The 27253-nt window shown below is 51.4% G+C and overlaps 1 protein-coding gene across 1 annotated transcript; it reads right to left on the bottom strand.

The window, feature by feature from the left end:
* Positions 1 to 149: 149 nt before the first annotated feature.
* Positions 150 to 22551, bottom strand: TMEM8B (transmembrane protein 8B). Its single transcript, XM_078615107.1, has 14 exons — positions 22273 to 22551; positions 18596 to 18785; positions 16042 to 16249; positions 15128 to 15261; positions 14043 to 14147; positions 12536 to 12717; positions 11944 to 12230; positions 11140 to 11233; positions 9768 to 9888; positions 8323 to 8468; positions 7623 to 7801; positions 4855 to 5001; positions 4158 to 4274; positions 150 to 3866 (listed from the first exon to the last, which is right to left on the bottom strand). The coding sequence occupies exons 1-14, from the start codon at positions 22334 to 22336 to the stop codon at positions 3534 to 3536; spliced, it is 2307 nt and encodes a 768-aa protein (XP_078471233.1). The 5' UTR covers positions 22337 to 22551; the 3' UTR covers positions 150 to 3533.
* Between the last annotated feature and the right edge of the window lie 4702 nt (positions 22552 to 27253).

The raw sequence follows: 27253 nt of genomic DNA, 5'->3' as shown, positions 1-27253 counted from the left end.
GGGCCTCCTGCATACCAGGCGAGGTAGTTAACATCTTATTTTGTCTTTCAATAGTCTACAGTTTTATTTCAATCACATTTAAATTGACAATCTGGGTTATTGTGGCAGACCATCAATGAGTAAAACGTCAAGAACACCCAAACGACGTATTCCCTCAAATGCTTGAAGCTGTTTAATAAGTACAGAATATTTACACACGTTAAAAGAATCATATAAATACCGAAAATGGTGATTGCAAGTCATACATTACCATTAATAAACGTATATGGTACTGTCCCTGCAGATTCATGGCAAGAAAATTGGTCTTTGATTATTACCAAAACCCTTAACTATAACCCCTAACTCCCAACTGAAACTTTGGCCTAAACCTTAAGTATAACCTTAATTCCCAACACTAACCCCTAAAACTAGGGTTAAAGATGTGCATTCAGTTTCAAGGTGGATTTGTTTAATCTGGCGAGACCAGGATGAGTCTCATTTGCAAGCGTGACCTGGAGCAAGGCATCATTCTCCTAATAATGGGGAATGAATATGGTGTAAAATCTCATTTAAACACATAGGCTTTTGCGACCAATATCTATAATAGAGGGGGGGGGGGGGGGTTGGGGCTAGATCGTGTAATTTCATTCTAACCCAAAAAAAACATGAAAAAAATCCCATTTATTTCATTTGTGGTTAACTTTAGAATTTGGCAAATTTTGGACCTTGGCGCCAGCACACAATGGCTTCCTCTTGCCAATGACATCAGGGGATCTTTAACGTCCAACGTGAAACAGATGGCATGTAGTAGTCCAGTATTCTGGTTATTACACCCACGGTAATATGCCTCAGCATCTTAAAGCGCCTTATGTAAAAAAATAATCGAATTTCAACCATTTTATTCCATTGCCCTGTGGCAGTCTGGGAGAGATCAAACATTACATCAACAACGTGTGTATTATTGTGCCCCTGATGTAAGACATCTCAGAGCGCAGTTGTTTTAGTCTAGGGGACCCCAAGCGGCAACTGTCCCCACGCAGCACGTGTACGTTTGATGAACTTGTTTCACACCGTACATAGCCAACCGTGCTGATCGGAGGTGCAGCACCAGCCTGCAAATGGGTATTGTCCACCAGTCGTGTTTGTTTTTGTGCTGCCCTTTGTTAATTTCACTGCTATTTTCCTGATGAAACCCCAACACACTAAACCCTAACCCCAAACAACACTAAACCTGAACCAAAAACCAAGGAAGGTCTGTCATTGGACGAAAACCTGCAGGGACAACTGTGCCACTCAATTTATTTCACCCGCAATCTACAGAGACGGAAGGTAGTCCTCTACCTTAATAAAATACACAATCATATCACCGACAAAATGTACATGTAATCGTTTAAATAAAAAAAAAACCCAGTGTACTTGCAAAATAAGTCCATTCACCAAATTTGTTACATTTTATACAGTAGTTCCATTAGTCCATTAACCTGAGCTGTAGCAGTAGGAAACACACACACAATTCACGTGCGCGTACGATTCACTCGACACTTGCATACGGTACTCAAAAAAATCCACGCACACATGAGTCCTCGTCACGTTATGCAAAATAAATATCTTGTAGAATGTACGTAAATGATCAATGTGCAGTGATTTCCTCTCGTGCATCACAATCACCCGCCCCCCGCCCACTTAACAGATGCAAGGTTAAAAGTCAGAGGTTATACAAAAAAGAAAAAGACACCGTTCCCTGTATGTGCAACTTGTAGATACCAATAATCGCACGTCCATAGCAGCCAACAGAGAGATGTGCGGTGAAGTCGCGACTGTAATTCGCACGGTCACTTGTCGCACGCCGAATGACCAACAACGCCAGGAAAAGCACCCGATCTCATCGGAGCTTAGAAGCTAAGCGTGCCCTGGCCTGGCCGGTGCTTGGACAGGCGACCGCCACGCGCACCACAGCTTGTGTTAGGCTGTGGAGTTATGTGGTGGGCAGCACGGTGCGCCATTGCGCAGCTTTACTTCACTGCTCTCAAATACTCCCCCCTGCCTTCACCAACCCCTGCTGACCAGCATTGAAGCACGGTCAAACAAACTCCACAAGCCCGCATGGCGCGTTGATGCCTTCATCCAGCAGTGCATTGACACAGGACGGTAGAATGTACCAAACCTGTTGCACACATTTACGCGAGGCCACAACCTCGCCCAAAATCATCTGAAACTACCAATTTTCTTGGGAGGCTCCGCCAGGGCATAGTTGTGGGGGCTGGAACCCCTTCCTGGCATCGACATAAGAGTGGGCTTCACTCTTTCCGACACTGGGCCTCACCCAATGCTCATAGGCCTCGCCTACTCTTCTCTGTCGACCCTGCCCACTACTCTGCATGTATCATCACAAGTCCAGTACAAGGGGCAGAACATTCTAAACCCGCAGACAAAATCCCCATTTACACACAAGCGTCTGGAGGACACCAGGACAGCTTTTCTGATTTTGAGGAGAGTGTCCCTGCCAAATCAGAAGGTCTGGTGACATTACATAAACCCCTTGGATCAGGCACCAATTTGGAGCTACTTAGCAATCGGCTAACCTTACAAACCCTGCCGGTCCACGTCACGGCACGATGGCACGTTTGTCAGCGGCAAACACCTCGGACAGTTGTAAACATAACGCAGGAAGCCAACGCGAATGTTTCCACAGCCCGTGCGATATAGACTGAATCGATCCCAATACGGTAAGTCCACATTAAACCGTCCAATTGCATTGCATCATTGCATCAGCATTGCGACAACATCAAAAACACACAACCGACATGTCCTCTGATGGTCTAAATGTACAGCAGCCAAGGTTTGTTTTGCCTCTTGGGCCAGTGGTAGCCAGCGATTGGCCAAAATTGGGTAGCTGTATTCTCGGAGTGGAATGATTAATCCGTTCCCTGCGATTGGACGAATTGTCACGATTCTGGGTCGTGATTCAATAGTCAATTAGTATTTGTAGCACCTCTTTACATCAGAGAACAGCTCTCACCGAAGTGAGTACCACAGAAGCGGACTTTCCAACCTGCTGTGCCACAAAGAGTGGTGCTAATCGCATGACAGTAAAACCAATACATTTAATTCTTAGAGTTGGAATTGATCCAAATTAGGTGCAAAAATAATTTAGAGTCTGGGTGACCATTAATGCACCGGGCCACCATTTTAACAAAGCATTGAATGGCAGCGCGTCTAGTGGATTTGGTGGCAATTAAAAAAACATTTACCCTTGCACAATTCAACGCATGTTTCGTGAACTTAAGAACCCATACGGACGAGTATCGATGTTGATCGCAAGCACTAGCAAGGATAAAACTGCCGTAGAGTTGCCTCGTTTCCCATCTGCAGCCTAAATTTAGAAAAATGCCAGTCGCGTCTCTTGCATTGGGTGGCCATCACAAGGCTGCGCGTCAACGCTTTGACAAGGCGCACTGCAACGCGATCTCGCTGAGCGGCGGAAAAATATCTTGCGACCGCTTAATAAAAAAAACAACGCAGGCTCCGAATGAGTAAGCAGGTCACCGTCCGTGCTACAAGGGACACACGCTGTTGACGTTGAGCAGCACTGGCTCGAGAGGCTGGGTGTCGTCCGGCTCGTCGATGCACAGGCGGTAGCCGCAGCCCTTGCGCTGCACCTTCTGCAGCGGCGTGACGCGCCGGCCGCGCGGCGGCAGCAGGAAGGAGAGCGAGCCGGCGATGAGCATGTGCCAGAGCGAGTGCGTGTAGTAGTAGTTCTTGTCCGTCTCCACCACCACGTAGAGCATCACGGCCGTCAGCGCGATGACGGTGCCCGGCAGCAGGAAGAAAACCCACCGACGCCACGACGGCGGGTAGCAGTGCCGGCGCCGCACCATCCGCACCGCCTGCGCGCGGGCGCAACAACGCAAACACAAGAGCCGCATTACACCACACGCAACCTACCAATCAACTGCGGTGTACCCACCTATACCACTGGGTAGACAGAGGTGGTGGGACATGGGGGGGGGAAATTTAGTAAATTAGTTTCAAATGCCGTGCCGGGAGATCGAACAGAACCGGTGACTCCCGGATTGGAAAGTTCCCGTGGCGTAAAGATTCCGCCGTGGGGTGCGCACGCTCTCTCGTGGTGGTGTGGCTGACTGTGGTTGCTGCACGGTGGCGGTGCGGTGCCTTGCCCAAGCAATGGCCAGCAACACGAGGGCGAAGAGCGTCGGCCCCAGCAGGTTCCACAGTCCGTGTCGGTCCATTTGCACCACCATGGCGAGCACGAGCGCTCCGAGCAAGTAAAGCACCTGCGGCGGCAACGCATCAACGTCACAAGGCAGCGGGTGGCCAACATGTGGATCGCGATCAAAATCAGAACAAACACTAACATAGGCAGACAACATTCATTAGGGCTGATGGAAAATAACAATCCGCGAATAGGAATTCGTACGTAAAAAAATACGAATTTCTACCGAGAGATGACGCTAGTACATTATTGGGTAGAGGAGGGTGTACGACACAACATTTTATTTTCGTGATCTGACCAAACCAAAAGCCATTTCGATTTAAAGCTTTCGTGACTGCAGGGATTCATCTGAATGATTCAGTACAGGTCTGTCGGAAAGACAGCGTCTGAATGATTCAGACGCTGTCTTTCCGACAGACCTGTTCTTCACCTGAGGACGGCTGCTTGCGTTGTGGCCAAAACGTCGTGAGAATAATTTTATTATGTTTGATTTTTATTATTTTATTATTTTCCTTCTACGTGACTTTATCGAAAGAACCAAGAAGACAAAAGCCATTTGTTGAGTGGTGAATGTGGCCACCCACAGGAGACGACAGGCTGACGTTGCGGCGAGCGTGTTGGCCTAGTTCCCGGGTACGAACCTCTTTGGCAACGGTCTGCAGGCGAGCCATGCAGATGAGGGTGACCCAGACGCACATGAGGGAGCCGAAGAAATCGCAGTACTGCAGCACGTCGTAATCCATGATGCACAGCACGGTCACCCCGGGCTGGTCGCAGGCGTGGTAAAACTGCAAGCAACACAAGAGATCCATGATGCACAGCACGGTCACCCCGGGCTGGTCGCAGGCGTGGTAAAACTGCAAGCAACACAAGAGATCCATGATGCACAGCACGGTCACCCCGGGCTGGTCGCAGGCGTGGTAAAACTGCAAGCAACACAAGAGATCCATGATGCACAGCACGGTCACCCCGGGCTGGTCGCAGGCGTGGTAAAACTGCAAGCAACACAAGAGATCCATGATGCACAGCACGGTCACCCCGGGCTGGTCGCAGGCGTGGTAAAACTGCAAGCAACACAAGAGATCCATGATGCACAGCACGGTCACCCCGGGCTGGTCGCAGGCGTGGTAAAACTGCAAGCGACACAAGAGATCCCCCGTGAAGCCTACATCGACTGTTGGGGCGGCAAGAGCTGGTTAGAGAGTAGTAGCTGCTGATGTTTAGACACCATCGCAACAGGTAGTCATTTAACTGGCCCAAGACCAGTTAAAATATTCGCCACTGTTATTTGATCGTGGGCGGGAATCGAACTCAGGTCACCAAATTGGTAGTGCAGCGCGCTAATCGCTGTGTCTCTGCCTCCCCACGCCCAAACACACGTATAATTCACAGTGCATTGTAGTAATAGGTTTTTACCCTTTCAACTGGTACAAAAACTGGCACCTTTATACAAGGGGTCATGTTTGCAATAACCACAACACAAGCAGTCAAAATGCAAACAAAAAGAAACAACTCTGATAATGATATGCACTGTCCTTGAAGTTAAAAAAAGCCGACGTACAAAGCTAAAATAATGCCGTTTACATCTACGAAGGACGCCGTACATTCCTCACCTGCGGGTATTTTTACACAAGACAGCACAAGTCGAGGCATGCGCAGGGCATGCAGCTTCAGTGATTTATATTTTGCCTGTAAACAATTTACCCACCACAGTAGTTTGTTAAATTACGACGATTTGGAACTGAGATTAGATTCATGAACGGGTTATTTGTCATCTCCGTTTGTAGCATTTCTCATTTCCTCCCCCCCTCCTCATTTTGCCATCTACAGCCAATTCAATCACTTGTCAAGCACGATTCACGGTCACGATTCAATTCAAGAATCATCAGCACGTTTGGCTATGTACGGCGCGAAAGTAGCTCAACATACTTCCATACATTAATTTACTTTCATACGTGGGCTTCCGTGACCAATATCATGAATGATAATTTGTTTCTTTGAACGTGTAGTGTATAATGCTAATTTTCAACGAGGCCCTCCGTCACCCACCCGACAGAGCAAATCAAATCAAGCCGTCACGTGGGTAAACATGCCAACTGCCTTGGTTTATCAACAAACCGGTGGAGAGATGAAAAACGAGGAACGTTTTTTTAAAATATATTTTTTTACGTGTGTTTTACGTTTCGCTGGAAATTACAGCCGGCATCATCAGGTGTTGAGAAAAGCTCAGCTCTCGTGTGAGTGAGCTTCGCGGATGATCATTCTTTTCTTTCACGTGAGAGCATGTCCCCAAAGCATTCAATATATTAACTCTGAATCTAATTACAATGCACGTGATGATTCGCCAACTAGCTATTTGACAAAAAGCCACAATTTGGGATTGTGATTACATACAATAATGTGTTTTTCTAGTCATCACATTTGTATTGTTTTTATTCTTTCTCATGTGTAAAGTGTTGTCCTCCATTAGGCTTGATTGAATAGGGGTGTACAGATTCAATTAATTGTTGCTTATTCGAGCAGCGATTCATTATCTAGTCATAGAATGACCCCTGTGACTGCAGGTGGTAATGTCGACTCGTGAAAGAAAATATTTGCAAACTGAAAAACAACCATACTGCCAACAACACCTCAAGTAGGAATCGATCCCCAAAGATTCTTCGACTGTCACTTCCGAAGCTCGTGATACACGCGTTGAATCACGAGTGTAAGAATCGAGTGTTTTTGGATCTGTCTACATTTTGTAGTTCGACTCGGCCTAAAATGAGTACCTGGTGCAATGTGTAAACATCAGCACTCGGGCACGGTGCTAGCCACTCAACTCAGCACCTTGTGCGCTCTACGGGCCTTCATATGGGCTTGCGAACAGCCCTTGCCCCAAAAGTCTGTTAAGGCTAAACGGGGGATCTTTGTCTTTTTTTATTGTGTACGCGCAATGGGTTCACGAGACCCCCTGTAGCCATTGGAGGAGCTACATTCACGAGATTGTTGAACAGAGATTCGAGTCTTCAAAGCAAATGTAGTCCCCCGAATTACTACGATTCGTCAGAATCACCGAGGAAGGTGAGTGGACGAGTAGCGTTGACTTTGCGGAGGGAATAAAAACCGGGAAATATCATGGGAAGATGATTATCTCAATATCAGAAGAGGAGAGGAACGGTATGTGAATGTATTGCATTGGGTGGTATTATTATTATGAAGACTTACAGATTTCCCAGGAAAAGCTACTCGGCAAAGGTCAAACCTGGAAAAACCAGGACAGGTGGCAACCCGAACGGCGAACGAGTGAAATCGTTCCACCCATACTTCACCGCGGGCGTAGCAAGGCAACGCATGATGGCACAACCCGTGGCGTATACAAACGACGAGTCAGCCTCAGCAGGCGCAAGCCCGCACGGCGCGACCTCACCGTGGAGAAGAACATGGTGTAGGTGTAGACGGAGGCTTCCATGAGGAGGTGGTTACGCAAGGCGATGACGATGGGCGGGATGAAGAGAAGGTTGCTGAACGTGAGCAGAATCACGTGGATCATCTGCTCCCCGTAGGACAGAGCGTTGCTGCCATCCGTGCAGCCCCAGCCATCCCAATCTGCACACAACAACAGCAGCAGCAGAAGCCGCCATTCGCCACTTAGTGATGGCGATTTCACCATACCGCTTGTGCCAGGCTAGGTGCACTTTGAGGCCACTTCCAAGTGTGGTTAGGCTCGCAGTAAGGATGTCACAGGCCCGATCCCAGGTGACATGGGCTAACTTACTGAGATGACTGGAAGATGCACCGCCTGTGCTCCCCAGTGACAGTGGGCACATGCACACAAGCAGGACAAATGCAAAGATCCGGCGTATAGCCATACAGACTGTTGGGGTAGGTACTGCGAGTGAGCAACATCTATGCACAGCCAAAACAAAGAAAAATGTCACGTGGTGTGCAAGCGTCGAACGTGACAATTATCACCGTTTCGACTCGCCAAGCAGTCGCGAGCCGGCGGACGATTCTCACGAACCAAATTTAGCGACCAGGAACGCGAAGTTCCTGCTTGAAACGACGTCAAGCAATACTCAGGAAATGGTCAGAATAGAATCCAGGCAGCCGGTGCGTCGAGTGCTCACCGGCGCGGCAGCGACAGGCAGCCAGCATGTAGGAGTAGGAGCGCAAGAGGTGGCACTCCCCGTACGTCCCGCAGCTGTCGATGCACGGCGACAGGAACATGCGGAGGCTGACCTGTGCGCTCGTGTTGGCGCACTCCGCCAGGGAGCTGACAACAAAGACGCGGGGGGGTAGGGGGGGGGAGGCGTTGGAGCGCGCGATGTACAAGGCAGGCGCGCGCGCGTGCACACACAACGTGACTATAATGATCACACGGCCAAGTGTGTTTGGCGTCACACAGCTCGTACGCAAACACACGGAGGGACACAGAGACACACACACAGCACAGAAACACAAGCAAATTCACACAGCTACAACAGTTGCCACTAAGAGACGGCGCCTGCACCGCATCACTTGTGCCAGGCTAGGTGCACTGTGAGGCCACGTGACGTGTGGAAGACTCGCTGCTGTCAGGACATCACAGGCCAGACCCAGGCGTTGTGGGTTAACTGACTGCAAGATGTACCACCTGAGCTCCCCACTGTATGTATGTTGAACTTCTTTTGTGTCGTGCGTAGCCAACCGTGTTAATCGGAGGTGCGGATGACTGTGTCACTCACAGACGCACAAACATTCATACAAACATAGACAAAGACCCCCCCCAATATAACCTTAAGAGACTGTTGGGGCAAGTGCTGTTAGCGAGTACCTCTGAAGACCGGAGCGGCACAAGAGAGGGTGAGTGGCTAGCACCAAGCCAGACCGCCTTCGTCTCCCGAGTGGCGATGCATATGCACTGGACAAGGTACTAATTTAAGGCTGAGTCTACCTAGGGGAGGCCCAGGTCCTGTTCAAATAACACTGGTCAACACACTTTTTCTGGCATAAGGTATTTCAACGGTTTTAATGTAATTTTGGGGTGCTGATTCCAAATCTGGCATCAGTTTTTGTCTATCACATCAGGTATTTGAGATATCAAATATTGCATTTTCAATAAAAACTGCAGAAGAAAAATATTAAATAAATGTGGATATCTACATAAAATGATATTATAAAAACACTATCCTAAAAATACAGCACCATATTTTAACACTAAAGCAGTCACTGACTCGCAACAACTTGCAATCAAAAGTGACAGTTAATTTCAGGTAAAATCAATGAAAATGGGGTATGCCGATAGCATAAAATGAGATGTGATAGAGCAAATCTGAGATCAGATTTGGAATCAGCACCCTGAAATTAGTCTAAAACAGCTGCAAAAGTCCAGGCCAGAAAAAAATGTATTTTTTTTGTTGACCAGTGTAATCGTCCCTGCTGTTGGCCATGAGCGGGAATCGAAATCGGGTTGCCGAGTTTGTAGCGCAGCGCACTAACCGCGACACTACCGCTCCCCACACAGACGTGCACACAGACGCGCACACACACACACCAATACGACTGTGGGTGGCTGCCAGTGTCTCATGCGTACCTGTTTGTCCCGCAGAGGGTCCGCAGCGTCACGTACCAGCGCCCCGGCTGGGGAAAGGGCAGCAGCAGGCGAGCCCGTTCGGCTCCGGGCCGAACCCACACCAGGCTGCCCTCGGAGCTCACTGCAGCGCAGGCGGCGCACAAGCAACTCCGTGAGCACAGCACACGCACCGCTCAACCGCCACCGTCTGATCCACGTTCGGATAGATAGTTTGGGTTCGGCCACTTAGTTGGTAATGGTGGCCTCTCTATATGGGGTGCCACTGTGGCGAGATGTTAACTACCTCGACTGGTATACAGGAGGTCGTGGGTTTGAGCCCGACCCCGATGCCTGCTGTATATTTAGGGTTTGCATGTTCTCCCCGTGGTCGTGTGGATTTTTCTCTGGGTCTTCCGGTTTTCCCTCCTTATTAGAATCAACGTGGGTTTAGAGTATTTGGCTGCGATAAATTTCCACGTGACAAGCCACTTCGTTGAGCTATCAGTTGTGGCCAGGTCGCTTCTGAAAAAAAGCTACATAGCTCAGTGGTGGGCCTTACCTGGTAAAGGGTCCTTTCCCGAAACGTTGCCCATTGCACAGTTGTTATTTTTAAGGTAGTTGTGATATAGATGAAGGTATTGAGGGTTGTTTTTTGCTGTTAATTGTGCTTGTGGACCGCTGCCAACGCAGCAGCATCGCCAACAGACTTTTTTGGCAGTGAGGGTTAAATGAGAAGAACTTTGGCATAAAACTACTAAATGTAGTTTTTACCCAAATAAAAAAATGTATGTGGATCAAAGCATTGACTACAAAGACCTACATTTAAACCTCCACCCTCTGTGGGCGGATTACCTGGGTTGTGGATTAACCGTGCTCACGAATTGATTTTGTATATGTATTTGTATTATTTAGCAGCTGCTATTCGTTTGTTGTGGGTGAGTCAAGCGGTGTCCACGTGGCCGCAAACACGTAGCTGGCGAGCGGGTTAAATGGATTACGACGTGATAAATACAGATGCTACACTCCACGTCTTGGGAGGGTATCAGTGTGTGGCGTCGTGGTGATGACGCGTAGGGTGTCGGTGTGGCATCGCGGTGATGATGTGTAGGGTGAGTGTCGGTGCGTGGCGTCGTGGTGATGACGCGTAGGGTGTCGGTGTGGCATCGCGGTGATGATGTGTAGGGTGAGTGTCGGTGCGTGGCGTCGTGGTGATGACGCGTAGGGTGTCGGTGTGGCATCGCGGTGATGATGTGTAGGGTGAGTGTCGGTGCGTGGCGTCGTGGTGATGACGCGTAGGGTGTCGGTGTGGCGTCGTGGTGATGACGCGTAGGATGAGTGTTGGTGTGGCGTCGTGGTGATGACGCGTAGGGTGAGTGTCGGTTGCGGTGCTCACTGGTGCTGCACGCCAGGGTGGAGTTGAGTGAGACGAGCGGCACGTCCGGGTTCAGGCAGGCGAGCACCGTCACGTTGTGGCCTTGCACGGAGCTCTGTGCACACACACACACGTGGGCATGGGGGGGGGCGGGGGTACACGTGTATGTCTATGACAAAGATCCCTCCGTATAGTCTAAAACAGGCTGTTGTGGAAAATTCTGTGAGTGTGCCTACCTATGAAAGCCGGCACGGCGCAAAAGCAGGTGGGGTGTTGTTAGCACCACGCCCGACCATTTTCGTATACCCAGTGCTGATGTTTACAAACTGTGCCAGGTACTCATTGAAGGCTGAGTTGACCTAGGTGAGACCCAAGACCAGTCCAGATATTCGTCACCGATGTTTGTCGTTACAGGAAATCGAACACCCCCGCCCAAGTCGTGGTGTCGAGGTGTTAACTTCCTCGCTTGGTGTGCAGGGGGTCGTGGGTTCGATCACGACCCTGAAGCATTTATATTTGGAGTTTGCATGTTCTCCCCGTGGTCGTGTGGATATTTCTCCGGTCCTCCGGGTTTTCCCTCCACATTTAGAATCAACATGTGTTTAGAGTATCTGGATGCTATAAATGTCCACATGATAAGCCACTTCGTTGAGCTATCATTTGTGGGTGGGTCGCTTATGAAAAAAAAGACTATACAAGCCCAGTGGGCCATACCTGTTAAAATAAAAATAGTTTCGATTTAGTCTAGTCCCCGTGCACGAGTCGACAATTGCCGCTCCATCTCCCGCCGCCTCCGAAAAAAAAAAAAAAAACCTCCCATCTCACCATGTTGAGCGCGATCTCAAAGTTGAGCGTGGCTCCCCCGTCAAGAAGCGGCCCCAGCTGCAGGCTGAGCGTGACGGGCGAAGCGCTGGTCACCGTCACGTTGGGGCCGTAGAACACGAAGAACTGCGTCGACAGCGTGTTGAGGTCGTTGCGCAGCGTGGGCCGCACGGGCAGGCACAGTTCGGGGACGCCGGCGGGGGCGTCCATCCTCGCGCTCCAGTTTCCCGACAGGGACAGGTCCGCGTCGCGCTGGTACCCGCTGACGACGGGGCCATACTGGGAGCAGTCTGTGAGGAGGTTGTGGGGAGGGGGGTGGGGCGGGGTGGAATGGTGGTCAACTCTGACCCTCTACATTATCCGTTTAATGACCCGAGTTCCCGCGCAGATGGCGGGAAGAAGGTGCCGTACCCCGATGGCATAATCGACCCGCGTACTAACCAGGTTCAACTCAGCTTAGCTTCCGCTGCCAAACAAGACGTGGCGCGCACGCGCATGTATTCGGTACGATTCCGCTGTAGCGGCAAATGGCGGACGGGTGCGGACACCCCGCTCCACCACCCCACACCCCCCTTCCCCCGACGCGCGGGCGCACCTGTGACGAGCGCGGAGATGAGGAAGGTGACGTTGCCGTTTGTGGCGAGCTTCTCCACGGAGATGTAGTACCACACGCCCCACAGGGGCGACACGGAGAGCGAGCACTCGGCTCCTCCGCTCCTCGGGCAGTCCCGGGCGCTCGAGTTGCTCACCGGCGGGGCTTTGGGGCGGAGCTGAATTCTGAATTCGGGGTCGGGTTACAAAAACGGGCAAAAGAGATTTTGCGACGCGAAAGCGTGTTTGCAATTTAACTCATTTAAATTAGTTTACAGTATATATATACAGTAAAAGCTTTGATTGCGAGCATCATTCGTTCCGGAAACGTGTTTGGAATCCAAAGCACTTGTATATCAAAGCACTCGTATATCATATTCTTAGTTTTTTCGGTAAAGTCACGTAGGTAAAAAAATGAAATTAAAATTAATAAAAGTAATAATATAAAAACTTTTTATAATAATAAACCTCCTTTAATTTCTATTATTACTTTTATTAATTTTAATTTAATTATTTACCTACGTGACTTTACCGAAAAAACTAAGAGTATGAATCCTTGCAGTCACGAAAGCTTCAAATCTAGAATCACTCGTATATCAGTTGTGATCACGTGACGCTCGGAAGACAAAGCGTAAACACGTGCTACTCGTATTGCAAGACCTCGCTCGTTTATCAAATTAATATTTATTTAAAAATTTTGCTCGTCTTGCAAAACACTCGCAGACCAAGTTACTCGCAATCCAAGGTTTTACTGTGTATTCATCTATAGGTCTCCCACGTGTTTTCTGGTCGTTACCGAGCGGCATTGTTTGACGTTTCTCTCTTGCTTTGCCGGGCGGCTTCTTCAGTTGCACCAAACGACGCCACGCGGTACGACATCGGAGAGCCCAACAGCGCAGCCACGAATAGCGACGTAGCAGTGAAACGAATTTTGTCACTCCCCCCCCCCTCCCCCTCCCGATTGAGTGATCGGTGCCACGTCACGAGATGAAAAACCAATTCGGAATTCTCACAACAGCGCTGGAATCTTTTCACGTGAAAAGAACGGCCCACGGGAGTGGGTATCGCAGAGTCGTTGCCTCTTGAGATTCCTTCAAGTGAGCTCTGATCCGCATGGTAGGGGGTTGCACTTTTTCATCCCACACTGCTCACAGAGAGTAATCTCTATCACACGACAGTCGATCCAATATTTTTAATATTCTGAGATGAAATTTGAACAAATTAATTGGAGATCATATTTTTTGGGGGGGGCGGGGGGGGGGTGTGACCAGGCTGAGACCATCATCTCACTCAACTTGAGAAGCGGGTCTGTAACCACAGGCAGTGGCTTAAACCTGGATTCGAACCCAGGCTCTCGGCGGTGCCGGCTCAACGCTCCAACCTCCGAGACACCCGGCCACCCACTCCGCCATTTCATCTTTGAAGCTTCGCATTTAAAAGAACCGTCAACGCTGAGCACAATCAGAGGCGAGTTTGCGTCGTGTTGACGCATCTCTTTACGCCCGCCCTACCTGACGGGACAGCTGGTAAGGGAGCCATTCCCCGCCTGGCTGCCAGCCACGGAACAGTTGGTGACGGAGAGAGTCAGGAGGGTGGAGAACTCTGGTACGTACACCCTGCAGAGACACGCGGTCACACCGCTAAACATAAGTGCATTGCGACACTGAACATAAATGTCACGCCTGATTGCAGGCAAATTATAGGTTTCATTTAGAGGACACGCCGCTACATCTGCGCCGTGCTCCCAATTGGACGATATTTTCCAAACCCAATCACCATTCAAAGACCCCTGACGTCATCACGTATTTGGAAACTAAAGGAAGGTTGAGCACGGTTAGTACTTGCGTGGGTGACTGCCCGGGAATAGCAGCCGCTGTAGGCTTGGGCTTCGAGGTGGTGAGATGGCCGCAGTTTTATGCGCATCCCTTTGACGTGCACGGTGCAATCACATGGGGTTCTCCGGTTGTTGTCTTCCCAAATTAATCCATTGGCCTCCCCCGCACTGTGATTCTGAGTCTCGAGTACGATCAAAGATAAGGATTAGCCGGAACGTGATGCTTTGGGAGGGAATATTTACGCGACTCGCCCACTGTGCGCTCTATCCGGCTGTGCCGATCTCTCAGTATAAACCCTCAGCGTGTGTGTGTGGGTTTTTTCCGAGTCCTCGCGTTTCTTCCCGCACGAGGCCAAACAGTTGAAGGAATTGGCCAACCATCTGAATTTGGCCCTCTTGAAAACAAGTCTCAAGCCTTAGTTATGAGGCTTTCATCATCAGTAAATAAAAGGCATTATGGTTAGTCATAATTCTCAGTGGCTATGATCAATCAAACCACCTGGAATGCATTCCATCTCATCAGACAAACGCTTAGTGGTGAATGGCGGTTGTTGTTGTTGTTGTTACAGGCTGCCGTGGGGTTTTGTTGTGACCAATAGAGGGAGGGACAGCGCAACATACTTCCGTTGCTGTTCTCTGTTCGATGTTTTAGCTTCACCATTCTTCGCTTAATGCGGCCCTTTTCAGGAACGCGTCCGTAACGTGTCAAACGCAGAGCCACCGTCACGAAAAACGAATCCACGTGGGGATCGAGCCACTCACTTGCTCAGCACACTGCTGTTGCCATTTAAAATTTCCAGCGGCAGGGGCGAGTGCGGGTAAAGGATGGGCAGCCCCGTGACGCGTTGCACAATCAGCTGTGGCTGAAACAAGTAGTGGCACTCGGCCGTGAGGCCCTGTGGGGTTCCACGCACACAAACAATACGCAGAATAAATACACACAGCAACAATAGTAACAACAACCCCAGCACAGAGTCTTACAATAGCCCCCCCATGCACAAATGCATACGAACTTCAGTGTTAAACAAGCGTGTAAGACTCCATTACAAGCCTGGACGTGTGCATTGTTTATCCCGTCTCGCCAAGAAATGCCTATCGACCGTCTCAGAAACTTGTGCTCGAATGCCAATAATTGATTTTCGGGCTGTTTAGTTCGGGTCCAAGCTCTCCGATTAACACAGTAAAAACAGATATCACCCCTGCCTCAAATACCCTTTTCTTTACACACAGAGATCCCCCATATAACCTTGACAGAATGTTGGAGCAAGTGCTGTTAGCGAGCACTTATGAAGGCCGGCATGACACAAGAGAGGGTGGGTGGCCAGCACCACGCCCGGCCGCCTTTGTCTCCCAAGTGGCGATGTTTACACACCGCACCAGCTACTCATTTTGAGACGGAGTTGACCGAGAGGAGGCCCAGGACCGGTTCAGATAATCGTCACTGGTGTTGGCCGCGAGCGGGAATTGCACTCGGGAGGCCGGGTTCGTAGCACAGCGTGCTAACCTCTACACTACACACATATACACTTATCTCTCTTCTCTTTTCAAGTGCGATTTCAAACTAAAACCTACCCTGCTAAAACAATACGCCTCTTGAATTCCTTCTCAGAGCCCACTGCATCAAAGTCCTCCACGCCAACTCAACCTTTTCTCAGGTCCCCCCCCTCCGCACGTACCTTGACCGAAATCTTGCCATCGTCACGTGGCAGATGGGCAGCCAGAAACCACGGGCCGGGCAGTGGGGCGGTGATGTTGAGGCTACCCGTGGTCTTGTTGGGCGACACCCAAGGCAACGTGAGGCTCAGCAGGCCGGGCACGAGCGTGTTGTCGGGAAAGCTGGTGTTGAGGGGGTTTACAACCGGAGGTGCCCCCGCCCGCAGGTACCTGCACGCAGCGCCACGCGCAAAAAAATTACACGCTGCAGTTGTAATCGAAGCGCCTCGGTATCACGCAGAGAGGCGGCCCAAGAAATGACTCAGTCGGTATAAACGCATGGGAATCATCGCCCACCTAGTGACTTAATCCCCGCTGGCTGGGCAGGCGCCAAGTCAACTTGTGCCACACAGGGGCGGACAGCTGCCACTGGGGGTTGCCGCCCTTTCAAAAGTGTTGAGTGGGAGCCGCGACGCAAGTCGTTTATCGTGCCCAATATGCCGGGGCGTCTTTGAGCGAGCGCTTAAAAAAAAAGTATCATTAATATTAACACGTCACATGCCACCTCAACTATTCCATTGCCCTGTGGGGGTCGAGCCTAAGGCAACTCCAGTGGCAATCACACCTCAAGAGGCACAAGGTCTGCGCAGCACAGGATTGCAAAATGAGTACAGTATATGCCAAAAAGGGGGCTTATGTTGCCAGGCGAGTTTTACAACCCGAATAATTTGGCAAGTTTGGGGCCATGACTCTGGCACACATCACCTACACTATAAAAAATTACTTGCCAACGATATTTAACATCCACTATAAAGCAGATACCACATGTTTTGTTAAAAATACACCAGCAGTATTATTTATTTTCCCAGGTAAGGCCCACTGAGCTATGCAACTCTTTTTCACAAGAGACCTGGCCACAAATAATGGTAGCTTAACGAAGTGGCTTATCACGAGGAAATGTATAGCAGCCAAATCCACGCTAAATGCACATTGATTCTAGATGTAGAGGGAAAAACCGGAGGACCCGGAAAAAAATCCACACGACCATTGGGAAAACATGCAAACTTCAAATATACAGCAAGTGTCAGGGTCGAAATAGAACCCATGACCTCCTGCATACCAGGCGGGGTAGTTAACATTTCACCATGTGGCGACCGCAGAGCTCAAACAAAGGGGGGCAGGGGGCATGGAAGTGAGAGGTGGCGTGCGATAGATTTTGCCAAGCTGTCTTCTGCTGCCCACAACGTGGCCCTGCAGCCTGTAACACCTGTTATGCACATAGGGCACCCATCAAAGCACAACCCAGGCTCAACCCTGCTTTGGCTTCCGAGAGTGGTCACGATCGGGCGCGTTCCAGTTATTTAGCAAAAGCCAGCGAACACACGGGGCTAAGAAAATCGAGGCACGTAATGATGCATCGATTAAAATGCATCAACATTGATTCCTATCCCTAAGATTAGGGGTTTAAAGTTACAACGAGTGATTCATCACTTGAAATAAATTCTTGTTCTCGTAATTGCGAACATCAACTCGTTGTGCGGGCGAAAATCAATACGAATAGTCAACATGACTCACAGTGCCGATTCAAATATTGATTTCGTTTTACATAAAGGTGAATGTCCAGGCCAGCCGTAAGCAGCAGAGATTACGTGAATACATTTACGTCTAATTGATACAAATGTATTCTTATTGTTAGGTTTTTTTTTTTTCGGTAAAGTCACGTAGGTAAAATTTTTTTATAAAAGTAAAATAAAATAAAAATCACGACGTTTCGGAGGCAACACAAGCTTCCGTCTTCAGGTGGAACCGTCACAGCCACGACAGCTGTATCAAGTAAATGAGAGATTACAAGAGCTACCACTCCGTATATATAATGGTTGGAGAGGGGAAGGGCCAAGTACGGCACACTTTTTATTAATATGGTAAGATGAGGCTTAAGACTAAGAATAGACTGCATAACAAAAGACTGAGCCTTTGCTATGGAGAGGTGCGGTTTGTGACTACGATTCTTACTTCCTGCGATTCGACGTGTGAACTGATGCAACGTTTTAACACCTCCATGAAGACAAACACACGATAACATTTACTACATTCTTGACTCCAACCACAAACCCATATATCAATGAATTCGAATCGCTCGGAGGAATGTGAAGGGTTATTTACAATACCGGCACTGCCGGTTTAAGGACACCAAGTTCCATCATAGCGAGAGGTGGTCCAAGCGACTCAAGAGGTCAGAGAGATGAGCAACCGCCGTGAACCTGTGTTCGAATACGGGCAGCCGCTTGCGATTAAACCGAGTTCTCAAGGCTCCGCGAGGCAATGGGTGTCAGCCCGACCACCAATGGCTGCACACACAACAACAAATGCAACTCAATTGCATTTTTAAGTGTGCCGAGTACTGACACACTTATATAACTACAATGCACACAACGGCATTGACAGAAGCGCATGATCTCGTTGATGGGATGGGGGGTGGGAACTCTGTATTTCTGCCAGTGCTGTTTTTACACAATCGGCATAACCACTGGCGAAGACGACAAAAAATTTAGTTTTTCAAGTGCGGAGATCACGTACACGAATATGTCATGGTCGGGGCAGTCTTGTCCCAGCCCTGCGCCTCTCTCTTTAAACGCCACCAGGTTCCAAAGCGCCAGCGTCGTGTCCTCGGGCAGCGAGAAGTGGAAGAGCTTCACGTTGGTGTAGAAGTGGTAAAAGGAGAGTTTCTCGGGACCTTGGGTGAAGTATTCAGTGACGACTCGCAATCCTGAGCATGGGAGGGTGTCAGGGGGACAGAGAGTTGGGGAGAGGTGAGTCACGAAAACATTGTCCGTACACAGTCGCCATCGTCAATCCACTGCTGATGAACGACTCCCCACACCGTGCAGACTGTGGGGGTTGTTTGATTGTACTTCAGTGTGGGTTGATAACAACGGCCACGAGACAACACAAAAACAACACCCAGTCGCGTACACCACATCCAGCACACACACAAGACAACACCCGGCACCACACAACACCCAGAACCACCACGACACCCAGCACCACCACAACACCCAGCACCACCACAACAATCAGCACCACCACAACAATCAGCACCACCACAATACCCAGCACCACCACAACAATCAGCACCACCACAACAGTCAGCACCACCACAACAATCAGCACCACCACAATACCCAGCACCACCACAAGAATCAGCACCACCACAACAACAGTCAGCACCACCACAACAATCAGCACCACCACAACAATCAGCACCACCACAATACCCAGCACCACCACAACAATCAGCACCACCACAACAACAGTCAGCACCACCACAACAGTCAGCACCACCACAAGTCAGCACCACCACAACAATCAGCACCACCACAACAATCAGCACCACCACGACAATCAGCACCACCACAACAATCAGCACCACCACAACAATCAGCACCACCACAACAATCAGCACCACCACAACAATCAGCACCACCACGACACCCAGCACCACCACAACAATCACCACCACCACAACAATCACCACCACCACGACAATCAGCACCACCACAACAATCAGCACCACCACAACAATCAGCACCACCACGACACCCAGCACCACCACAACAATCAGCACCACCACGACACCCAGCACCACCACAACAATCACCACCACCACAACAATCAGCACCACCACAACAATCAGCACCACCACAACAATCAGCACCACCACAACAATCAGCACCACCACGACACCCAGCACCACCACAACAATCAGCACCACCACGACACCCAGCACCACCACAATACCCAGCACCACCACAACAATCTGCACCACCACGACAATCAGCACCACCACAACAATCAGCACCACCACAATAACAATCAGCACCACCACCACAACAATCAGCACCACCACAACACCCGGCACCACACAACACCCAGAACCACCACGACACCCAGCACCACCACAACACCCAGCACCACCACAACAATCAGCACCACCACAACAATCAGCACCACCACAATACCCAGCACCACCACAACAATCACCACCACCACAACAATCACCACCACCACGACAATCAGCACCACCACAACAATCAGCACCACCACAACAATCAGCACCACCACGACACCCAGCACCACCACAACAATCAGCACCACCACGACACCCAGCACCACCACAACAATCACCACCACCACAACAATCAGCACCACCACAACAATCAGCACCACCACAACAATCAGCACCACCACAACAATCAGCACCACCACGACACCCAGCACCACCACAACAATCAGCACCACCACGACACCCAGCACCACCACAATACCCAGCACCACCACAACAATCTGCACCACCACGACAATCAGCACCACCACAACAATCAGCACCACCACAATAACAATCAGCACCACCACCACAACAATCAGCACCACCACAACACCCGGCACCACACAACACCCAGAACCACCACGACACCCAGCACCACCACAACACCCAGCACCACCACAACAATCAGCACCACCACAACAATCAGCACCACCACAATACCCAGCACCACCACAACAATCAGCACCACCACAACAACAGTCAGCACCACCACAACAACAGTCAGCACCACCACAACAATCAGCACCACCACAACAATCAGCACCACCACAATACCCAGCACCACCACAACAATCAGCACCACCACAACAACAGTCAGCACCACCACAACAACAGTCAGCACCACCACAACAATCAGCACCACCACAACAATCAGCACCACCACAATACCCAGCACCACCACAACAATCAGCACCACCACCACAACAACAGTCAGCACCACCACAACAATCAGCACCACCACAACAATCAGCACCACCACAACAATCAGCACCACCACAACAATCAGCACCACCACAACAACAGTCAGCACCACCACAACAATCAGCACCACCACAACAATCAGCACCACCACGACAACAGTCAGCACCACCACAACAATCAGCACCACCACAACAATCAGCACCACCACAATACCCAGCACCACCACAACAATCAGCACCACCACAACAACAGTCAGCACCACCACAACAATCAGCACCACCACAACAATCAGCACCACCACAATACCCAGCACCACCACAACAATCAGCACCACCACAACAACAGTCAGCACCACCACAACAATCAGCACCACCACAACAATCAGCACCACCACGACACCCAGCACCACCACAACAATCACCACCACCACAACAATCAGCACCACCACAACAACAGTCAGCACCACCACAACAGTCAGCACCACCACAAGTCAGCACCACCACAACAATCAGCACCACCACAACAATCAGCACCACCACGACAATCAGCACCACCACAACAATCAGCACCACCACAACAATCAGCACCACCACAACAATCAGCACCACCACGACACCCAGCACCACCACAACAATCACCACCACCACAACAATCACCACCACCACGACAATCAGCACCACCACAACAATCAGCACCACCACAACAATCAGCACCACCACGACACCCAGCACCACCACATCAGCACCACCACCACCACCACCACAACAATCAGCACCACCACAACAATCAGCACCACCACAACAATCAGCACCACCACGACACCCAGCACCACCACAACAATCAGCACCACCACAACAATCAGCACCACCACAACAATCAGCACCACCACGACACCCAGCACCACCACGACAACAGTCAGCACCACCACAACAATCAGCACCACCACGACAATCAGCACCACCACAACAATCAGCACCACCACGACACCCAACACCACCACGACAATCAGCACCACCACAACAATCAGCACCACCACGACAACCAGCACCACCACGACAATCAGCACCACCACAACAATCAGCACCACCACGACAACCAGCACCACCACGACAATCAGCACCACCACAATAACAATCAGCACCACCACCACAACAATCAGCACCACCACAACACCCAGCACCACCACCATAACAATCAGCACCGCACAACAAAATGACACGATGACAACACCCAGGCCCATATGTAACGCTAAGTATACGAGGCAACACCAGTCACCACACAACGCACAGACAGCACCACCACCACCACAACACCCAACGACCCCAACAACCTTTGTCTCCCCTCTGCCCCCCCCCCAATCCACCCTTCGACCCCCTTCCATTCCCCGTCAGCCCTTTTGCCCGCGTCCCCGACCGGCCCATCTCCCCCCCCACGCCACTGCCCTCACCTGAGCCGGCACGCAGGCACAGCGCGAGGCTCAGGACGAGGCCCAGGAAGAGCCTCGAGTCCATGGCCACTCGGAACGGTCGCGGCGGCGGTGGTGGTCGAGAGCTCACGGGGTCACTGGGCTACCTGGGCACTCCTCACTGATCGACGCACCACCACCTCCACCACCTCATCATCATCGTCGTCCTCCTCCTCTTCGTGCCGCCTGCCGCTTCGCGTTCCTCATCGCCCGGAAGCCGCACCTGCGCGTGACGTCACCGCGGCCGGCGCCGCCACGTGACCGTCGCGGGGTTGCCAATGGCAGCGCGGTGACGTCACGATCCCCTCCCCCATCCATCCCTTACCCCCCCACCCCCCCTTACCCCACCCCTTACACCCCCCACCCCTTACACCCCCCACCCCTTACACCCCCCACCCCTTACACCCCCCACCCCTTACACCCCCCACCCCTTACACCCCCCACCCCTCACACCCCCCCACCCCTTACACCCCCCACCCCTTACACCCCCCACCCCTTACACCCCCCACCCCTCACACCCCCCCACCCCTTACACCCCCCCCACCCCTTACACCCCCCACCCCTTACACCCCCCCACCCCTTACACCCCCCCACCCCTTACACCCCCCCACCCCTTACACCCCCCACCCCTTACACCCCCCCACCCCTTACACCCCCCCACCCCTTACACCCCCCCACCCCTTACACCCCCCCACCCCTTACACCCCCCCACCCCTTACACCCCCCACCCCTTACACCCCCCCACCCCTTACACCCCCCCCACCCCTTACACCCCCCCCACCCCTTACACCCCCCCACCCCTTACACCCCCCCACCCCTTACACCCCCCCACCCCTTACACCCCCCACCCCTTACACCCCCCACCCCTTACACCCCCCCACCCCTTACACCCCCCCACCCTTTACACCCCCCCACCCCTTACACCCCCCACCCCTTACACCCCCCCCACCCCTTACACCCCCCCACCCCTTACACCCCCCTACTCCTTACACCCCCCCACCCCTTACACCCCCCACCCCTTACACCCCCCCACCCCTTACACCCCCCCACCCCTTACACCCCCCCCACCCCTTACAACCCCCCACCCCTTACACCCCCCACCCCTTACACCCCCCCCACCCCTTACACCCCCCACCCCTTACACCCCCCCACCCCTTACACCCCCCCACCCTTTACACCCCCCCACCCCTTACACCCCCCCACCCCTTACACCCCCCACCCCTTACACCCCCCCACCCCTTACACCCCCCCACCCCTTACACCCCCCACCCCTTACACCCCCCCACCCCTTACACCCCCCCACCCCTTACACCCCCCCACCCTTTACACCCCCCCACCCCTTACACCCCCCACCCCTTACACCCCCCCACCCCTTACACCCCCCCACCCCTTACACCCCCCACCCCTTACACCCCCCACCCCTTACACCCCCCCACCCCTTACACCCCCCCACCCCTTACACCCCCCCACCCCTTACACCCCCCCACCCCTTACACCCCCCCACCCCTTACACCCCCCCACCCCTTACACCCCCCCACCCCTTACACCCCCCACCCCTTACACCCCCCACCCCTTACACCCCCCCACCCTTTACACCCCCCACCCCTTACACCCCCCTACTCCTTACACCCCCCCACCCCTTACACCCCCCCACCCCTTACACCCCCCACCCCTTACACCCCCCCACCCCTTACCCCGACACCCCTCCCCCCTACCTTGGCTCCTCCCCCCCCCCCTCTTACCCTATATCGTCGCGTTTCTCTATAAGCTCTCTTCACTTATCACAGTGAATTTGGCTGTGACGGTTCCACCTGAAGACGGAAGCTTGTGTTGCCTCCGAACCGCCGTGATTTAATTTAGTTGTTTTTTCATTTATTTATTTTTTACCTACGTGACTTTACCAAAAAAAACCAGAGTATGATATATCGTGAAATGTATAAGCCGCCATTCGCCACGAAATGGCGGTGACGTCACCACAGCGCTTGTGCCAGGCTACGTGCACATTGAGGCCACGTGAAGTGTCGAAGGCTCGCTGCCAGGTCATGGGATAGACCCAGGTGCCATGGGTTGACCGACCGAGATGACTGGCAGATGCAGCAGCTATGCCCCCTACTGTGCCATGTAAATTAACTTAACTCACACAGACGGGGCATTACTCGCCAAGATCCGCTCAGTTGGAAAAGTGAACGCGTGGAAGTCCATGGGTGAATCACGTAAATATTCCAAAATCACATTTTGGCTCATCTGGCTCTCAATGCATGCAAGACGGCTCAGGATGGTGCCGGGAGGGACGAATGGAAACGCCGCGGTGGCGAGATGTTGACTACCTCGCCTGGTATACAGGAGGTCGTGGGGTCGATCCTGACGCCTGCTGTATATTTGGAGTTTGCGTGTCTCTCATCATCATCACGGCGGCTAGATGTTGACTACCTCGCCTGGTATACAGGAGGTCGTGGGTTCGATCCTGTCGCCAGCTGTATATTGTCGCCAGCTGTATATTTGGAGTTTGCGTGCCTCTCTCTCATCATCAGTGGCTGGGAGATGTTAACTACCTCGCCTGGTATACAGGAGGTCGTGGGTTCGGTCCCGACCCTGACGCCTGCTGCTGTATATTTGGAGTTTGCGTGTCTCTCTCTCTCCATGGTCGCGTGAGTTTTTTTCTCTGGGTCGTCCGGTTTTCCCCTCCACATTTATAAACATGCGTTTCAGAGTTTGGCTGCTATAAATGTCCACCGTGTTTGATGCCCAGGTCGCTTTTGAAAAAGATACACACAGAGCTCAGTGTGCCTTGCCAGTTAGAAAAAAACAATTTGTAACTGGGGACCATTGTGGCTGTGGCCAATCATCAAGAGCGATGGCTATTGGATGTTCCTGAACGGTGTGAACCCAAGGTAATGCGCATCTGCTACACGCCGTAGTACACAACAATGGTCAGCAGGGGGCGTGTTGAACAAATGTCACGCGGTTCTCAAAACTCGCGGCTCGGACGCTCACGCCGCCGTGCATGGGGCCATCCATTTAGGACGTACGCATGGAGAGGGGGGAGGGGTTAACCCAAATGTGTCGGTTTGCGTATGGGGGGTCTACTGACATTGTACGTACGGATAGGTAACGGGGGGGGAGGGGTTGAAGCCTCGATAATTACACTGGTCAACAAAAAAATCATTTTTTTCTGGCCTCGACTTTTGCAGCTGTTCTAGACTAATTTCAGGGTGCCGATTCCTGCTCTATCACATCTAATTTTTATGCTATCGCCATACCCCATTTTCTTTGATTTTACCCGAAATTAACTCTGTCACTTATGATTGCAAGTTGTTGCGAGTCAGTGACTGCTTTAGTGCTAAAATATGGTGCTGTATTTTTAGGATAGTGTTTATATAATTTAATGTAGATATCCACATTTATTTAATATTTTTCTTCTGCAGTTTTTTTGAAAATGCAATATTTGACATCTCAAAAACCTGATGTGATAGACAAAAACTGATGCCAAATTTGGAATCAGCACCCCAAAATTACCTTAACACCTTTGGAATACCTTATGCCAGAAAACGTGTGTTGACAAGTGTTATTTGTCGACATTGGCCTTCAAATGAGCCACAGTTCAGTTTCTTCAGCTGTCAGCCCAAGTACTAGCGGGAGACGTGGGATTTTGGTAGAGATGTCACGTGTCACCGTGCCCCTGACTGCAGCAATCACTCTGCTGTGCTTCAGTCTGACACTGCACGTGTTGACCAAATCCCAACAATGAGTCACCTGTTCGACTGGGTTCAGTCGGCGTTTGAACACGTTAATATTATACTGGTAGGAACCTCCTGGTTACACCAGCCCACAGGGGATTATTGTGTCCGTCGTGCAGGGAGGGGCTGGGTGGGGATGGTGGGGCTGGGTGGGGAGGGGCAGGTCACCCCGTGGTGCCCTTATAAAACTCAACGTTTAACCTACTCACGCCGGCTTGTGCCCGCCCGCACAGTCGGGCATATTTGCAGAATACACCACGCCGCCGTTGACCCTGGCCATTGACCGAGCAACCCAACGTTCCTCCCAGCTCCCTCCGCAGGAACCCTTGATCGTTTTTGCGTGGAATAAATATCGGCCGTTCTATAGGATTCGGGGGGGGGGGGGTGTGCGTCAGGCGAACGTACGCAGGTGAAAGGTGTAAAAAGTCCGCCTGCGTACAGGGGGGGTAAAGTTGACACTAAATGGATGGCCCCATACGGCAGCAAAAACTTGGAACGTTCGCCTAACGGTTCCCAACCACGTTGCTGCATGTTTATCGGGAATATTTTTTTTTATTCTTAAAGTACGCAATCGAGTCGTCCACGCCTTTAGTTATTAAAGGCGCCGCGGCCATCAACTTCAATGTTTTTGTCTACCCCCCTCCCTGCAAAGGTTTGCTCTCGCCTCAAGAGCATCGCGGTGTCCCCCCGTCGTGAGAAAACCGATCCGCGGAACGTGCCATCAGAGAGCTACTTCCGAGATTCCGACAACCGATGTCTTATCAACACTCGGGGCAGGGCTAGCACTTTTCCCACCTTGACCTGCCGCACAATAATAACATTTCGTTCCGTGGCGAACTGACATTGCAAAATCTCGGGAACCCGAATTTGACCAAACCACGTGTGGAACAAAGGGCTTTGTAAGTCATTGGTGACCGCACTCATGTAAGTCATTTGCCTCGGATTACACTTGGACATGAGCGCAGCTGTACAGCGAACATGGAACACCACACCCTCCCTCCCCTGCCCTCTGCTGCGACGCAACCTGAGTAAAGATTTGCATGAAATCCCACCACCGCAGCCGAAACGCGTCTTGCATCATCACGTCTCAATCATTTCGATGGCCAACGGGAGTTGTTTTATTATGGGCCGAAGGCACCCCCCACCGATGACAGCTGCCCCACCCCCCCCCCCATAAGAAAAAAAACATAGTCGGGGTAAAACCAGGCAAAGGTGTAAGATTTGCG

The sequence above is a fragment of the Lampetra planeri genome, chromosome 46 (assembly GCF_965212315.1).
Source record: "Lampetra planeri chromosome 46, kcLamPlan1.2.h2, whole genome shotgun sequence".
Lineage (NCBI taxonomy): Eukaryota > Metazoa > Chordata > Hyperoartia > Petromyzontiformes > Petromyzontidae > Lampetra > Lampetra planeri.
The sequence above is the reverse complement of the archived record's forward strand: the minus strand, read 5'-3'. Positions and strand labels throughout refer to the sequence as shown.

Bases quoted from the DNA above. Each gene is read 5' to 3' on its own strand.
- TMEM8B (XM_078615107.1), bottom strand. From the start codon at position 22,336: ATGGACTCGAGGCTCTTCCTGGGCCTCGTCCTGAGCCTCGCGCTGTGC. The intron at 12,718-14,042 runs GTAGGGCGGGCG...CCCCGAATTCAG, and splicing joins CTTACCAGCTGTCCCGTCAG to AATTCAGCTCCGCCCCAAAG. The intron at 9,889-11,139 runs GTGAGCACCGCA...CCTGCGCTGCAG, and splicing joins CACCCTGGCGTGCAGCACCA to TGAGCTCCGAGGGCAGCCTG.